Source organism: Drosophila suzukii, chromosome X (assembly GCF_043229965.1).
Source record: "Drosophila suzukii chromosome X, CBGP_Dsuzu_IsoJpt1.0, whole genome shotgun sequence".
NCBI lineage: Eukaryota > Metazoa > Arthropoda > Insecta > Diptera > Drosophilidae > Drosophila > Drosophila suzukii.
Window position 1 is genome coordinate 21682157 of NC_092084.1, and position 18068 is coordinate 21700224.

At 41.4% G+C, this 18068-nt stretch overlaps 2 protein-coding genes across 2 annotated transcripts in view; one reads left to right on the top strand and one right to left on the bottom strand.

The window, feature by feature from the left end:
* Smr (nuclear receptor corepressor smrter) overlaps positions 1-18068 on the top strand; it is a 74744-nt gene that overhangs the window by 40751 nt on the left and 15925 nt on the right. The window contains exons 4-6 of the mRNA XM_036821389.3: positions 733-2641; positions 3281-3659; positions 3913-4322. Coding sequence (XP_036677284.3) covers positions 733-2641; positions 3281-3659; positions 3913-4322 — 2698 coding nt within the window. The remainder of the gene's footprint in view (positions 1-732; positions 2642-3280; positions 3660-3912; positions 4323-18068) is intronic.
* LOC108005316 (serine-rich adhesin for platelets) lies at positions 6888-9754 on the bottom strand. The gene is made up of 2 exons (XM_017068529.4): positions 9182-9754; positions 6888-8674 (listed from the first exon to the last, which is right to left on the bottom strand). Exons 1-2 carry the CDS (start codon positions 9652-9654, stop codon positions 7036-7038), a joined length of 2112 nt encoding a protein of 703 aa, XP_016924018.2. The 5' UTR covers positions 9655-9754; the 3' UTR covers positions 6888-7035.

Here is an 18068-nt window from a genome sequence, read left to right on the forward strand (position 1 = left end):
ATTCCAATTTTAAATTTAATAGTATTAAAACATATGAAATTGGTTTTAAATTTAGTCACTATGGCTTTGAAATCACTTTTATATATCGGAGGTGCTTAAAAGTATGCAGTGAATAAAATAAACCACACATTAGACACATTGAAAAGAAACGAAACTTTGGCCACACTAAATACAACAAAATCATATTAAATTACTTTTCAAAATCACTTTAAAATTCCATTTTAGGTGTCTAAAAGTATGCAATGTAGAAAAGAATACACTTTTAGTTCTTTAAAATATATTGTTGCCTACTTTTAGACACCTTAAATGACATTTAAAAGTGATTTCACAAGCCTAGTGATTCGTGTGTGATTATTTTAGGTAGGCTGCTTAATATTTTTTATTCATTTAATAATTTGATAAACTAAAAAATCAATGCTTAAATCAAAATCAAAGCTTAAAAATATATACTTATCCTAGAGAAAAAATATGTTAATTACTCACTTTTAAGGGAATTGTATCCCCAAAAAACTCAGAAAACGAAAATCGGAATGCTCCTAATAAAAAAGAGGGTTGGTCAACTTTTTAGGGTTGTGATTGGTTTTTTTTTTGCCCTTTAGGGGTCAACCCTATACACATATAACCTATCAAGTTTGACATTTAGTGAAAATCTAGTAGGCACTTGATTCAAGCAGAGCTCTTCCCATGTCTGATCAAAAACACCAACTAAAAAACTTATTTGATTACCACCAGGTGGAGGCCATTTCGCCCACGCTGCCCAGCGATAGTTCGATCGAGGAGCGTGGACGGACCAGCGCCAAGGAGGACCTGCTCATGCAGATCCAGAAGGTGGACAACGAGATCAAGTCCGCCGAGACGACAATGGAGACGCTGCGCAAGAAGGAGAAGACGCTGATGGAGGAGGCTGCCCTGGCCAAGGAGCAAAAGGCCGCCAAGGAGGTGAGCGACAACAACAACGATCAGCCAGAGGAGGTGGTCGAGCTGGCCTGGCGCAGTCAAATGCTGGCCGAGAAGATCTATGCGGCCAATCGGAAGACGGCCCAAGCGCAACATTCCATGCTGCAGAATGCAGCGGCCGAAGAATCCTCACCAGGATCGGTGGCCGGACGTCCCTGGTTGCCGCTGTACAATCAGCCCCTCGATGTGGAGGCACTCACCGTATTGATACGTCAGCATCAGAGTCAGGTGCGTGCGCCCCTGCTACTGCACATCCGGAAACTGAAGGCCGAGCGTTGGGTGTACAATCAGGGATTGGTGGAGAAATACCTCAAGGACCAGGCCGATTGGCAGCGCCGTTGCGAGCGCATGGAGGCGAGTGCCAAGCGGAAAGCACGCGAGGCCAAGAATCGTGAGTTCTTCGAGAAGGTCTTCACGGAGCTGCGGAAACAGCGTGAGGATAAGGAGCGCTTCAATCGCGTTGGGTCGCGCATTAAATCCGAAGCGGATCTGGAGGAGATCATGGATGGGTTGCAGGAGCAGGCCCTGGAGGACAAGAAGATGCGATCGTATGCGGTGATACCGCCACTGATGCACGATGCCCGCCAGCGGCGTTGCGCCTATCACAACGAAAACGGACGCATCGAGGATATGGTGGCAGTGCATCAGCAGCGTAAGGCCCTCAATATGTGGACGGCTGGGGAGAAGGAGACCTTCAAGGAGAAGTATTTGCAGCATCCGAAGAACTTTGGCGCCATTGCCGCCAGTTTGGATCGCAAATCGCCTCAGGACTGCGTACGCTACTACTACCTCAGCAAGAAGACCGAGAATTACAAGCAGTTGTTGCGCAAATCCCGCCAGCGGACGCGCAGCTCACGTAATCCTGCCAAGGCCCAGGCTGCTCAGCCGCAGTGCATCATTGATTCGATGACCACGGGTGTGATGACGCGTCTGCAGCGTGAGCAGCAGCAAAAGTCCGGCGGACGTTCATCTGCCGTTGCGGAACGTGAACGTGCCGAACGGGCTGCCGAGCGGGAGCGTGTGGCGGAGAAAGCGGCAGCGGATGCGGCCAAAGCGGCTGAAAGTGCTGCCGAGAAGGCCAGTGCCGCCACCAAGGCCGTTGAGGCAACGGCTGCGGGCGAGAAGGTGGCCAAAGCGGCTGCAGCAGCAGCGGCGGCGGCTTCAACGGCAACAACATCATCTACAGCAGCAGCAACATCGGCAAGTTCAGCGACAGGAGCAACGGATAAAACGGAAGCCGGCAAGTCGAGTAGTGCAAGTGCCAGCGAAAAGAATGCGGCAGCGGCGGCAGCAACAGCTGGTACTCCGGCAGCAGCAGCAGCAGCAGCTGCAACACCTGCGGCAACAGCAGCAGCAGCAACAGCAGGAGCTGCTCCACCAGAGATCTCAGCGGGCGGCGAGGCCAAGAGCAAAGCCGGCGACGAGGAGGCGGCAGCAGCAACAGCCGGAGCAGCCACTGTGGCCACAGCCGGCACACCGGCCACTGGAGCAAGTGCGGCAAGTGCGGGCGAGGCGACAACGGCGACAGGAGCCACGGCAACAGCTGCGGCCAAGGGAGCCGGCAAACCGGAGACGGCCACCGAGCCAGCGGGCACGGCTGCCAAGGGAGCGGATTCGCGGGCGGAAGCCAACGATCCGCTTGCCAAAACAGGTCCAAAAGCTATCAATGCCGAGGGCTATAATGGTGGGTTACGTTTGATGTCTAAGGAAATGGGCTATTACATAGTAGTGTGCTTTTAATCAGGGAGATTGATTATTAAGGATACATTTTTAGTAACTTATCTTAGTCAGAAGTTTGTAATGCAGTGAAGGAGACGCTTCCGATTCTATAAAGTATCTATATTCGTGATCAGCTTTACTAAAAGAGTCGATCTAGCCATGTCCGTCTGTCCGTTTGTCCGCCTGTCCGTTTGTTTGTCCGTTTGTCCGTTACTACTCCTTTCTACTAGTCCCTCAGTTATTCACCTTTGAGGATGAAACTTTTCCAAAAGTCTTAATTATATTGCAGAAAGATTATTAGACGGAATGAGCAGGATCAGACAACTATATTTCCCATAGAAATAATAGGATAACTAATAGAAAAGAATTCATATTTCCGTGTACTCAGCGGTATGGAATTATTTTACAATTTCAAAATTTTGTTATGTTAAAATGTAAATCATATCTTCCGAATATACGGTTTCTGCAATATTCGTATGATTATAATTGCATCATATTGCAAAGCTATATAAACTTCGGCTTGCTGAAGGTAGTTAACTTTTTTATTGTATTTAAAAAAGATCATAAAACTGATACTAAATCTCTCAATCTTTCTACATTTCAGCCACCGCTGGCAGCACCGCCAGCAATGCTACTCCAGCCGCTGCCCCGGCACAGGGCGTAACCCTGAATGGCTTTAAGCCGGGCTACCAGACTGTGGTCATGGCCAATGTGAAGGCCAGTGCTGAGGATTCGGCGAGCGGAGGAGCTGCTCCGACAACGAATGCGGCAGGAACAGGGCAGGGAGGCGATAAAATCGCCAAGCAAACACCGCCATCCAGGGCTCCGAATTCCACATCCTCGACGGCGGCGGGTGAGAGTGGAGCTGGAGTGCCCACTTTTGCCCACACAGCCACCACGGCGGGCAACTATCTGGGCCAGAAGCTGAAGGCGGCCCAGGTCGAGGGATTGGGAGCTGGCAATGATCTGCACTCGGATGTTAGGTGAGCGATCGATCTATAAATATGAATGTGATTTGAGAAAGAAGCAGGGTTTAACGGGCTATTAGGTACATTACATAAAAATGTATAAATATATGTTTTAACATGGCTAGAAATATTTAAAATCTATCAACCAACATTTATAACGAAGTTCCTTGTGCTTTCCCCCTTGTCACATTCATATTTTTGAATTATCTGATGGATTTTATTACCTACCTATCATAACTAACTATTGCCATCTCGCTCGATTTTGCAGTGAATCCAAGAGGAAACGCTTCGAACTGAATTCTGGTGAGGCGACTGGAAACGCAACATCTGCGAATGCCAATAGCAACACCAGCGGCAACATGAACATGAGCAACAGCCATGGCCATGGCCACGGGCACGGCCTGAAGGCCAATGCCAAGGATGGCTCGATGGCCAAGACATCGCTGCCATCGGCGTCATCGGCATCGGTTGTCACATCCACGCCATCGGCATCCTCCTCTGGCTCCATGCTGCTGATCAGTGCCGCCTCCATCATGTCCACCGCAGCGGGAGCCACATCCTCGAGCACGGCAACCACCACGGCCACGGCTCCATCGATCTCCATGCCCCCACTGTTGGCAGATGGGAGCGCCAATTCGATGGTCAACGCTTCCGAGGTCCTCGCCCTCGATGGCAAAGGTAAGTGCCGAGATTTCTACTTTTATTGCAAGGGATTCGGCAAAGTTCTGGTGATATTATTTGCCCAGTGATATTTAATCTTTCAACTATGCATTCAGTAGGTTAATAGGCTTAGGGTCCGGTTTCTCGAGTGGCGGTTAACATTTATCAGACAGATAAAGGGCCTGCTAATTAATTTTGTGTTCTCGAGCGTCAATTTGAGGGCTAATTTTAACAGAAACTTGAACCCCCAGTTAACTATATTAATTAAAATTCATACATATATATTTGTTGAGTCAATAATGTGACAGTTAATTTTAAAAGTCAGATTACGGCAACCCAGTTTCAAGGCTTTAATGCACATTTTCAGAGCATAGCAGCACTATGTTGTTATTTCTCGCTGAGAAAGCCGATTTTCCTTAACGACAGGTTTATATGATCGTTGGTTTTTCGAAAAGATAGCAAACTTTTACCTTAACCGTCACTCGAGAAAATGGCCTTATAGTTTTTAAGGTTTTAAATCTCTAAGACAGGAGTAGATTCAATATTTAAGATTTCGTTTATATTTCAAGATCTTATTGTTATTGATGATATTTGATATTGATATTTGCAAGATCAAATTTATAGATTAGGCGCCACCCAAGTGTATGCAGATTCATTGTGGATTTGTTTGCTGAATATTATCTATTTCTAATGTGTACGGTTGATTTATAGAGAGTAAATCAGTATTTAGCATTAAAATCATTTGAATTCTCGAATTGGTAGACTTCTTATAAAGCTTTACTCAATCGGACAGCTGAACTGTCCTTTGGTTAGGAGCTTTAATCATTCAAGCTTTTATCGTGTACTTAAAATAACCTGAGCTTTTGCTGGAAAGTTAAAAGCAGGACCTCCTGAGCTTTTAAGCTAAAAAATGTAAACTTTCTGCTAAAAACAGAACAAAATATCCCGTAACCTTGAAAGCTCTCTGTTAACCAGTCAAAGCTTTTCACTTCTTTTTTCCTTATTCAGATTTAACATTGAGATTAACATGGGCATGTTAATTGTCCTTTTGGTCTCTTCTCCCTTAACGGAGCTTATCAAAAATGCATTTCCCGCCATTGAGAACTGCAATGTGGTGCAGTCTCTTTTGGGGCCGTTTAATCAAACTATCCACCACCCACCGCCCCCTCAATCCAATCAAAGCTGACTCTACTCTATCTCCGTTTCTTCAGCTTCTGTTTGCGCTGCTTCTCCGCCAGCGATTTCGATTAATATTTCATCAAAAAAAAATATATAAAAAGGAAGACACTGAGCTCGCCGCTCTATATATTATGGCCCCAAGTCAAGTCGCCGACAGAGTCCAGGGCCAAAAAGAGTTGACAGAAATGAGAGGGGGTAGGGAGGGGGTTGGGAAAACCCAGAGGAGGTGAAAGAAGGAGTAGCGCTCAATTGGTGGTTCTTTTCTTCCACCCGCTACCCAATTTTTCACATTTTCCCAGCGGCTCAGCTCAACGTTTTTCGGCCGCTTGCGGTTTTGTTTGCACCACCGCCCACCAAATGCCACCCATCAGGCAGCCACCACCCACTTGAACCACCCACTTAAACCACCCAACCACCCATCACCCTACTCCACCACCACCACCACCATCATCTTCGCTTCGCTTCGCTCGGCCTTGTTGGCTGTCATCTCCCTGGCGAGTTAATTAAACTCAATTAAATTAAAGTCTTTTTTGTAAACGTCTTTTTTATTATGCAAGTGATTTAATTTAATTATTAAATTGCGGCAAGGATTGTTTACCTTAGTAGCAGCCATCGCATTTTTCCAGTCGCATTTCAATCTCTGTTTCGGAGGGTGGAAAAAGTAGATCAAGTCAAGGGACAGTTGAGGATGTCGTTAAGCTGGAAGGGAATTCGTATTTATGTTTTTTGAATCATATATTAGGGGAAAAGGATATTATTTTTGATTTTTTTTATGGTATTACCAAAATGCCAACATGCTTGATGTGTATTTAGTGCTGATTTACTTACTTATTTCACTTATCCCTGAGAAACTACAGATTATAACCGATAGTAACTCTATCTATTAGAATAGCTTCTTAATTAGTTGAACTTTATAAATATTTATTAACGCCTATCCTTAGATTTTATATATGCAATTTATTTTTAACCGCTCTTTAACATTCACTTGTCAATTAGGAACTTTCACTTGATTCCATAACATATTTTTTTAACCCCTAGTTTAACCCCTTGTTTTTATTTATAAAAGACTGTTTCCCAATGTTATATGAACTTTTGTTCGTTTATCTCCACATTGTTTATTACCAATTTCTTATTGATATCTTCAACTTTCACTTGATTAATTAAAATATTGGGACGTTATTTAACCCCTGGTTGTTTAACTTACTTTTTCTCTTCATAATCCTAATCATACTTTTTATTTGCTTAAGTTTGTTTTTCAAATAGTTCAATTTTATATGCACTTTTAACTTCCAATTTCATGTTTAACTTTTAACTTTCACTTGATTATCTTGATATTTTTGTAGCCCCTTATTTAACCCATAGTTTAATCATTATGATCTCTATCATTGTGATTTTTAAAATACTTTTTATTTATTTAATTGCATTTCTAGAGCGAAAAAAAAAACATTTAGCGTGTATGGTGTTGAGTGTGTGTTTGTTGTGTATATAAATTCGTAGATTTCGTTGCTTTGATTTTGCCAGTGCCTTGTTTGATATGATGTAGATATATATCTTAGGATTGCTGTTGAGGTTGCTGCTGATCATCAGCAGTTGTTGTTGCTGCTGATGTTGTTGCTGCTGGGTCGCGTTTCGTGTTGCTGGTACTGCTGTTGCTGTTGCTGCTGCTGTTGCTGGTGTTGCTGCTGCTGTTGTTGCTCGTGTTGCTAGTGTTGCTTGTGTTGCTCGTGGCAGTGGCTTCGATTTCATCCGCATGGCACATTTTTCGATGCTTGTGCACGAAATAGTAGCTGGGAAACTTGCTGCCACACGTTTTGCATGGATAATATTGCACATTCATGTCCAAGGGTCGCACCTCTCGTCGCAACAAGGCAGATGTTGCTGCAGTTGCTCCACCTCCACTGGCTCCATTTCGCTCTGCTGTTGCTCCATTTTGACCTGTTTGATTATCAGTTTCCTGGTTGCCACTACTGGTCAACAAACTGGCCGGTTCTGCGAGTAGTTTCTTATCCGCCGTGGTCAAACTCAATGGATTCAAATGCCGCTTGGCATGCTTTTGATAGCAATATTGTGATTTAAAGGTGTGCTTGCAATAGACGCATACATATAGCTCCTGATTGCCGCCGGAACCACTGGTTGAAGTGGCCGTTGAGCCGGCTGCCTGTGGTTTTCTATTGGTTGATGTTGCTGATGATGATGATGATGATGCAGTTGCTCCTGTTGCCTGTGGCTTTGCCCCAGTGGCATCGCCACTATTCTCGCTCTCCTCCTGCTGCTGGTGACTCAACTGTCGCTGCTGACTACTGATGGCCCTGGCCATTTGCTGGTGAAAGGAGTAGCTCACACTCTGCTGGCTGCGATGCTGCTCCACTGCTGTGGATGAAGATCCTCCAGCTGTTACTGCTCCTCCGCTGCTCAATGATCCCGAATCCATTCCCTCAGGCTTGTGGCCATAGGCTGTGTTGAGAATCCTACGAAATCTCACTGGTCCATCGCAACTGGCCACATCGATAATGAATTTCGAGGGTGTTATGGGTGTGGCGGCACTGGCCATTTCCAATTGGGCTGCCGGCACTGGAGCCTTGGCCACCTGCAGGCCACTGGATTTCCTCGATCTGGTTTTATTACCCCTACTACCCTTTGTTTGTGTCTCCCTCTTGGAACTGGGTATTTTCGACTGGATACTTTGGGATTGGGATTTGGGTGGCGCAACTATTGGCACTGGAGTTGGTGGCTTCACATCCAAACGCTCGATGTTCAGACTGCCGGCACTGCTTCCGGCCAGGGAACTCACCACCGACACATTGCAATCCATGTCCACATCCGGTTCGGGATCAGCCTCGTTATCCGTCACCGTATTGCTGTCTATGAACACCTCCACATCCTCATCCTCTTCGTCGTTGTCCTGGATCCGCGTCGAGTGTTCGTTATCCATGAGTGAAATGGAGCCGGCGAAAGAACTTAGGGATGCTGGAGTGGCAGCAGCTGCTTGTGGATGAGCCGGTTGAGGTGGCGGTGGAGGTGGAGCACTTGGCTGGGCTTGTGGCATGGGTAGAAAACCAAAATTCGGCATGGTGGCCTTGCTGGGTATCGGCCGGATGACCTTGGCGGCTGCCTGAATGCCGGGAACTGGACAAAGCTGGGCGGGATTGCCGTTTAAATAGCCCTCCGTTTGAGCTCGCGCCAAAAAGGAGCTAGAATATAAAAAGCAGGAAGCAAATGAGCCAAGGGAACTCTTTAATCTTCAAAAAATAACCAAATATGAAGAGAGCTTCATGGAAATTGGAGATTATTTCGAAAAGTATTTAATGGATTGTTAGGACTTTTTGAGGATAAGCTTTCAAGACCCTTATCTTTAAGAAACTAAATGCTTTCCCACCGAACCCGAAACCTACTGGCAGATTTTCATAGCCCTTGGCATGAGGAGTATGGAAATTGCATATTATTTCGAAAAGTACTCAATGGATTGTTAGGACTTTTTGAGGATAAGCTTTCAAGACCTTTATCTTTAAGAAACTAAATGCTTTCCCACCGAACCCGAAACCCACTGGCAGATTTTCATAGCCCTTGGCATGAGCAGTATGGAAATTGCATATTATTTCGAAAAGTACTCAATAGATTGTTAGGAACTTTTGAGGATAGTCTTTCAAAACATAAATCTTTGAGAAACTTAAGTATTCCCCACCGAACCCGAAACCCACCGGCAGATTTCCAGAGCCCTTGGCATGTGCAGGACATGGGTGGCCAGGAGAACTGCAAAGATATTGTCGACGGTCAGGTCCAGATATCCCGTGTACATGTACGTTAGCAGCGGTGCAAACTGATCGGCCGTGACATTGCTGAGATATAAGAGTAGTTCCCCAGTTGCCGTGGTCGCCGATGAGGAGTTCGACGCGAGATTGGGAGCCGGCACCACCGAAGCCGCCGATGCCTCATCCAAACGGATGGCGGATCTCAGGTAACCACTGTGCATGCCCAGCACCAGTGAATGGGCCACGAAACGCACACTGCTGGGCGCTGGGCCCACCTCGAGGATAACATCCGGTGGCGAACTCATCACCAGGGCGGAGGCACTAACTCCGCCCGGTCCCCCACTTCCGGCTCCTCCGATTCCCGATGTGGAGGCGGAACGAGTTGCCGCCGTGCTGCTGCCCGTCAGCCAATTGGTGAACATTGCACACGTGCACACAGTAAACAAAAAAAACAGATAGCGCTATATTCGCAGCGAGATTTTTGACGCAAGGAGCAAAGGACGAACGAATGGACCACCGTCGCGTGTCCAAGGGGAAATCGGCTGGAGAACTGATGGCCGACAGGCGTGCGTCTCCGGTATTTATACTCCCCGGCAGCCAAAAGCTACATGCAACGCGCTCGGCTCGTCGGCATCCTCGTCCTTCGGCAGGGGATTCGTGTTTACTCGTCGGCTGTGCCGAAACACTGGCTGTTTTTCAAGAACTGAGTTTGGAGAAATCTCAGACTTGGAATCGGAATTACCAACATTAACAGATAAAAATTGACATATGTGAAGTCTTAACTGGTGATATTTTGGTATTATTTAGTAAAAATGAAGTATTTTTGATTTTATAGATAGGTATAGATGTTTAGCTGGTTGAGTTCTTTGGGAACAGAATATATATTTATAATATATTATATTATATTCTTATATTTGCAATTAAAATTCCCAACAGTAACAGTTGAACATATACTAATTTGGAGAATACTTAAAACATTTTTGCTGTTTACTAGTGTTGAATTTTATAGATTGGTATAGATGTTACGGTTCTATAGATATATATAGTTCTATAAATATTTTTGTATCTGCTGATGTCTTATATTTGAAATTAAAATTTCCAACAGGTGAACATTAAAAAATTCTCCTCTTAACTAGTTCTATTTTAAAAATATAAGTAGATATGAAGAATTATATAATAATATTCTAAAATTATATTAGAATATTCTAAAATTCTATTATAATATTTGAAGAAATTATGTTATTCTAACTTTATAGATCGATATCATTTTTTAGATGATTGAGTTCTTTAAAATGTAAAAACCCCAAAAAAGATACGAATGTATTATCTTCATGATTATATTTTATACAATAAGTTGAGATTTAAAATCAGATAGTTGGGTAGTTCATTTTTTAAATCAGTTTAAAAACTATGTTTAGCTGTTGTTTGTGGCTAAAAGTGGCCAACACTGACCTGACCGGAAGCTGAAAAGTTGTTGTTTGGTGGTCTGTTTAATTGGTTTGTGTGGACTTGACTTGCTTTTTATAAATTATCAAATATTTAAGATTAAGATTATTTATGTATTACGCTAGTAGTTTTTGGCTATGGGACTGCATACTCCCTACTTTACTGCCTTTTTGCATTTTGACCCGAATGCAGTGGATTCAACTTCGCGGTTCTTTTGAGTCCTTTTCCACCTCTGAGTCCTTCTCCCCTCATTTGCATGTGTCATTTGGACGCTTAACAACTCTTTACCGTTTTCTTGTGCGTATGTGTGTGTGTGTTACCACCCGAAAATGTTGCCTCAATCGACTTAATTGATTTGTGGGCATAACCAACACATATTTACACACAGTATGTAGCTGTGTGTGTGCGTTCCCATGTTGATTTACTGCTTACATATGCGAGTATGTGCTTTTGCCTTATCTGTCTGTGTATTGTGGTCTTGCAGCTCGAATCCTCAATAAGCTATTAGCGCTTACCCTGGAATACCCTGGAATTTGTGGGATATACAAAATATTGCTTGGGTTTTTAAGTACTTTTGTAAAATCCTTTCCTAGCGATGGCATACGAATTATTATTCCAGTTTTTAAACATATATTTTAATTTCAACCCGAATAAGCAGAATCCTGAACCTTTCTGTAAACATAGATAGATTATATTGGTATTTTATAGTTTGAAATCTAACTTCGAGATATGTTTTAAAATATTTCGGGCAGGAATTTTGTAAAATCCTTTCTTAGCAATAACCTACGAGCTATTTCCGAATTTCGGTTTTTAAATATATATTTTTTTTTCGAATAGTAATCGTTGCATACTGGTCACTCGCAAAAATAGAGTCCTTATATTTATAGCTATAGGTACATGTGCTAAGTACCCTAGCAAATCATATAATATTGAAGTTAGAAATCTAACAGAACTTCGAAATGTGAATTTATGTATATTATATATAACAAAATACCCAGTTCATTTTTTTCCGAAGACGTAGGGTTTCTTATAGGGTATCTCTAGCTTCGACCTTGCTTCCTTTTCGTAACTGATGTTCCTTGTATTATTTTTCTAAGATTTCCATCAGCATACACAGTCCTCGTTGCCCATTTCTTTTTTTTTTTTTTTGTGTGGCTTATTTGGTCATTTGGTTGGCTTTTAATTACCGTTACTGCTGATCGGTTTATTTGAGCAACCGCACCACCCAAACTTTTTGAGTAACCTGTCATATGAATGTCCTTTTCGTGTACCGGAAACACTCCTAAAATACATGAACCTATGCGGCAGACTGATTTCTGTTGGCCGATATGGCAATTGGTCAGTTTGTTGGCATTTTATTATATTATATGTCCCTTTTTCGATGGGCTAATTTAATTAAGTCGCTTTTTGTAAGGACCTCTCACACTCCCACACTCACGCATCCACTATCTGTCCCCCGTCTGTCTTGTTCGATTCGATTTAACTTCAATCAAGCGTTAACAATTTTAATTAAATTATTTCCAAATGTAATTATAAATGTGCGTCATGCATAAATTGTGTTATTAATTTATTTACCCACCCACTGACAACAACAATTGCAATTACACCGATAGAGAGAGAAAGAGAGAGAGTCCTGGCTGCAGGATATCTGCAGATGGTTGGAATCGATGATGATGATGATGATGGTGGTGGTGGAACCACCAGACGCTGGCCGAGGCCAACTTTTTGAATAAATAATCACAACGTAGGCAAAAAATAAATTTCATAAATTGGCATCAGCGCATCGGCGGCAACAAATGTACGAGTAAAAAGTACTACTGAACATGTTTAAAAAAGTGGAAAATTGGAAATTCAGGTGCACTTTCCTGATGTCGTCAATCTGACATGTTTTTAAACGTTGCATTAATCCCCAGTCCTGCAACTGCATCCTTATTTATGTGTTGTCCTCTCATCCCACGGTTTGTTGTTCAATTTTTCAATTATTTCCGGAAAAACACTGGGAATTATCATTTATTCTTTTTTGGTTAATGGTCTTATTGTCGGGGAAATTTAATTCCAAAGAGTGTTTTTTTTTTTTGCATTCAAAAGATAGTTATTTAAAAATGTTACTGCTTTTAAATAAATATATTTTTTCGATTACAGTATGTAACACACATTTTTATTGAGTTTAGGATCTGGGTAAGCAGTAATATTAAATTACAAACTAGGAATTTTTTATTCAATTTTTTTTTTTTTTTTTTTTTTTTTTTATTGGAAAAGTGTATATTTATTTAAAATTAAAGGGTATATCACTAAACAGAATGCTAGATCGGTTTAGATTGTGGAAGATCAAGTGAAAATGTAATGATGCGATGGGTTTTTATTTATATTGTATATATTTTTTTCCCACTCCACTGTACTTTTGACCGCACAGTGGAATTGTGTCACATGCAGTCCGGTCGCCATGCAATTCAATTCAATTAATGAAACGTTGTTAAAGAAGCGCAAAGATTCCATCCGTTGGTTGCGTGTGTGTCACTTTTGCCCTCTCTTTTGTGTGGGTTACACTTTGTGCTGATCTTTGCAGTAAGTTGGCAAATTGCCTGACAACCGGAAAACCAAATCGAAGCAGCAACATCTCTCGCACACTCACACTCACCTGTCAACTGGCTTACGCACACACTCACACTCACACTCACACACACAACATATCCAGCTTTGTCCATGTTGACAAGCAACTTCTGTTCCGCTCGCCATCTTTCCTCTCACTCTGTTGCAGCTTATCCCAGTTGGATTTTATTGTTTGCATACACTCTACTCACCAACACACTCATATGCTGGGAATATCCTGCCACCCACCATAAATTCCTCCATATCCCCCCCCTCCACGGTTTTATCCTCCGAGTCAAAAGGGACAAACCTTTTATGACAATTAAAACATAATTGACGGTCAACATTAATAAACCAAACGCACACCGAAAAACAAGAGCAGTAAAAAAGACACAGCAAGCGAAGCCAAGAGCAAAAGGCAACAGCAGCCAACGGACAGGATGTGCAGGACATATGCACTTGAAGAAAATGTACAATAAAAGCAGAATTATCTTTTATGCCTTATGAATTGATCCCTTAAAAGATTGTACTTAAAGAATTTAAGAATACTTTTAAAACGAACACGTCATATGTTAAAAAAAAATGTAGGATTTTCTTTCTTTATTTTAAGCTGATTGGAGGGGCCTATGGCGAAATCATTTATTAGCAACTTCCTACACTACAGAAAGAATATTTCGACCAAATTTCGAAGCAGTAGGATTACTGGTTTGGCCTGTGGATCGACTACTTCAATTTTTTTTACTAAACTTTTATAAAAAAAAATTTTTTTTTTTTTTATATTAATAGTTACCGAAAAATTATCAAAAAAAGCACTACAAATTTCTGAAGCTGAAAAACAAAAAAGGTTTTTATTTCGATTGAAAATTTGTATTTTTCTCAGTGCATGCTTGAGGGGGAAAGAGTCGGTGAGTGAACAATCTGCGTTTTTCTGTTGTGTGGTGTATATTTACCCCAACAGCAGCAGCAACAGAGCAACACAGCAACATTGGCAACAAGATTGCAATTGAACTTTCGGCAAAAGGGTGCGATGAAACCGAATAACGCACTAATCCCCAGCCAGGACCCCAGAGAGTATATAGTACATTCCGCCAACCTGCCACGCCCCCCTCCCCCTATTCTCATGCAAATCAACAGCCATTTTGTGTTAGTTAAAAATTCTTTTTGTGTGTTATACAACAAGCCAAAAACACGAAAAAAAGGAAGGTAGCCAAAAGAAGGTAGAGCACCCAAAACACAGAAAAAAGCGCGCCAAAAACTAAATTTGAAAGCATTGCCAAGGGAAAGAGAGGAATGTGTGTACAGTTGTCAACAAAATACTAGTGGTACCTCTATTTTGGTAGCGTTAATCAAATAAAATGGTTTAGACTTTTCATTTCAACTATACGAGTATGCAGTGGAAAAGGTCTTAAAATATGGTGTTGCATACTTTTAGACATCTTTAAAAGAGATTTTAAAACCGTATTGAAATCTGTAAGGAGGCACCCTTGTGTAAGAAAATAAACTATTTTAAAAATTTCTGTATTGTATATTTTTTGTAAAATAAATAAATTAAAACCTGTTTTAAAGTTTAACTAAATTTTTTTTTTAAATATTTTTTTTTTTTATTGAAGTATTTTTTTCTATTTAATTTTCTCCATATCCCAACTACTATCTTTTTATCCCCATCTGTACATATATGTGTGTGTGCTATCCTCTTTGGGCAATTAAACTGGTGACACGCTGTTATTGTTGTTGTTTATTAATTTGTTCATTGCATTTTAAGTGATCGCTCTCCCTGTTGCTCTTTTGTGCATTATGCTGATGGAAAGTAAACGAAGTAAGAAGTGGTTGGGTTGATTTTTGGCCTGGCTTTTGTTGTTCCCCATTTCGGCCGAATGCAATTTGATGTTTTGCGCCATTTTTCTCGCTGGGTTGGCTGTCAAAAAGCGGCCAAAAGTATGCAACACGCGTTGCAGAGCGGCTTAAATGCCCAATGTCCCAGGGGCGTACGCCAAAGAAGGGGTAAAGGGGTGTGTGTGTGGGGGGGTCTGCAAAAATCACTTGGCAAAAGACTGGCGGCCGTTTATGAAATTTTGAACAAAATTGAAATTACGCTAATTGTTTGGACTCGCGCGCACATGCTGCTACACCCCTGGTTTTTTGGAAGGGGGTTTGCAAAAGGGAGGGGGTTGTGTGTTCTCTGCCTGGCCAAAGCAAAAACAATTAGCGAATTTGATGAGCAAATCCTCGTTACACGCGTTACAACGACGCTGGAAAAGGGGGGAGGGGTTATAGAAGGGGTTTGGGGGGCTACAGAACCCCCCTGTTGGTGCAGCTAATTAATAGACTTTTGCGTGTGAGTGTGTGTGTGTCTCAGGATTGTGGCTCCTCTTCTGTGTGGGTTTCATTTTTGTTTGTCCAGCGCATTAGCCGCCAATTCGCTTTCGTATCCACATCCGCATCCGCATTCGCATCCGCATTTTACCCAACCCCACCCCCCCTCGGCATTCGCATCCGCAACCAATTTGTTTGCCTGGCAGTTTGTCAGTTTTGCGGCTCTGCGCTGCGAGTGTGTTTGCTAATTAGTAAATCATAATTACTCACTCGCATTTCACAATTCGTAAGCTTCACCCACCCCACGTTTATAGGCCGCCCTTTTCGAATCCAATCCATCTGTCCAATATCCCACCATCCATCCCCCCTCCCCCCCATCTGAAATCCATCCATCCAGCCGCCATTATTCGCCATTCGTTGGCCAGGTCGAGAGTTTTTCGGCCCTCTCGAAATGTGTCAACTTCGGTGAAGGGCACATGGAAAAAAATCTATAGGTTTTTAACAAACAGCATAGAAAATTCAAATATATGAACATAACCTTTATTAACATTTATAGATGGTACTTGTTTCCTAAAAGAAATATCATATAAATCTTATCATATACATACATATCATATATTTCTGTCTGAAAAGGTCTTTAAAAAGAAAAGATTTTTAATAGTGTCATTACTTGTTATTCATCATGGTTATTTATCATTTAAATTTAGATGTAACAAACTTCAATTTTGTTTTCAACTTTAAGGATCGTTTATTCTGATATGCACTTTCCGGCTCATTACAAGTATACAAAATTTCTCTTAGTGTAGCGGTAAACGCGTCTTTTTAATTGCCCCGCATGAAATGCATAAAGGGAACACAGGTGCAATGGGGAAATGGACTGGATAATGGGGGTCTAACTGCTTTGCTTTGATTGTTGATATCCCCAAAAGAGATTAAAAGAGTTGGAGAGGTAATATTAACGAGCCATTTCTCAGATTTGGTCAGATTACCGTTGTCAAAAAGTGAAAAGCTTAGGGCTTATAACTATAATGCATTATTCTTTTTAATTTCAAGTGATATAGAGTAAAAAGATGGAAAAGTTTTGAAAAAGGGGTTTTAAATTGAATTTATTTAATTTAGTATTTAATTTTGGTATTAAACTAATTTTCGAGTACCTGGCAACCCTTAAAACTTAAATTAAACTCAAAGACTGTGTCCAAATGCAACCAAATGGGCGAAAAAACTGTTGCTTGCTTCTAGGCGCATACAAACCAATTACCAACTTAAACTTAAACTTCAACTGACAAAAAAAACCGAAAAAGCCCCAAAAATAATCCAACAAAAAGCCAAGGAGTCAACACATACACAGGCTGGGGGAAAGAGATAAAGGAGAAAGTAAAGAGCGGAACAGCATCTGCTAATTATGTATGTGTGTGTGTGGGTGGGTGGTTTCTTCTACTGTTTTCTCTTTCACTCGCTGTATACCCCTCTCGTTCTGGCTGAGACTTTTGCTTACATATGTAATTAAATTGCTCAATTAAAATTGCACACCCTTTTGATTATCGCTAGCGCACTATATCTTTCTCCCCCTCTCTCTCTCTGTCTTTCTTTTTCTCTGCGATTCTCTCTGTCTGTTATTAATCAGAGAAAATCGTTGTCCAAAAAGCAAAGGATTCATATACAGAGAATAATATATATTATATTATATTTCATTATAATATTTATTATTATATCCATTAGTAGGACATTTTTCAAAACACAATTTGTATTTTCATGGAAATATCCTTAAGAAAATTTAAAACAAGTCTTCCCTTGTAAATAATTTTTTTCAAAAATTATAATATCAATTTTTTTATAGATCTGAAAAAATACTGAATCTATAAATACTAAAAAATACGAAATGGTGTATTTAATTTCATTTTATAACTTAATTGCTTGTCGTATTTCTTTTTTTATTTTTGGCACAATTCAACATTTTATTCTTAGTGTATTCACACGCACACTCACATGTGCACTCTTAGGACTCCAGTGAAATGACGGCCACAATTGCCCGGAATAAAATATGCTTTTCTTTTTTGTTGTTATTTCAATTTTCTTTTGTGTTGCTGCTCTGCCTGGCCGCTGATGCTGCTTTCCCCACCTTTCCCTTTTCCAGCTTTCCCGCCTTTATTTCGCTCCATTTTCCCGCCCTTCTCCGTTTCTCTTGAGCCAGTGCCGCCTTTGCCGTTAAATCAACACCATTTCGTAAATTAAAAGTGCCAAGCAAAGCGTTTGCTGCCTCTGCCGCCGAGCGACGTTCATATTAACTGTATTTACAATTATACGGTGCTCACTATCTGCTCGCTTGGCCACACTGGAAAATTTATATATTTTAGGTATTTTATATCTATTAATTATTTTAGCGAAATTCTTATTAAATGAAGAAATAACTTTAATTAAGAGGAATAAGTAGCACGTTTAGTAGAAGTTTGGCTTAAATATTCAAGAAAATTAATACAACAAAATGATT

Excerpts from the sequence above, each read along its gene's own strand:
- LOC108005316 (XM_017068529.4), bottom strand. The coding sequence starts at position 9,654 with ATGTTCACCAATTGGCTGACGGGCAGCAGCACGGCGGCAACTCGTTCC. Across the intron at positions 8,675-9,181 it reads AGGGCTCTGGAAATCTGCCG|CTCCTTTTTGGCGCGAGCTC; the intron begins GTGGGTTTCGGG and ends TTTATATTCTAG.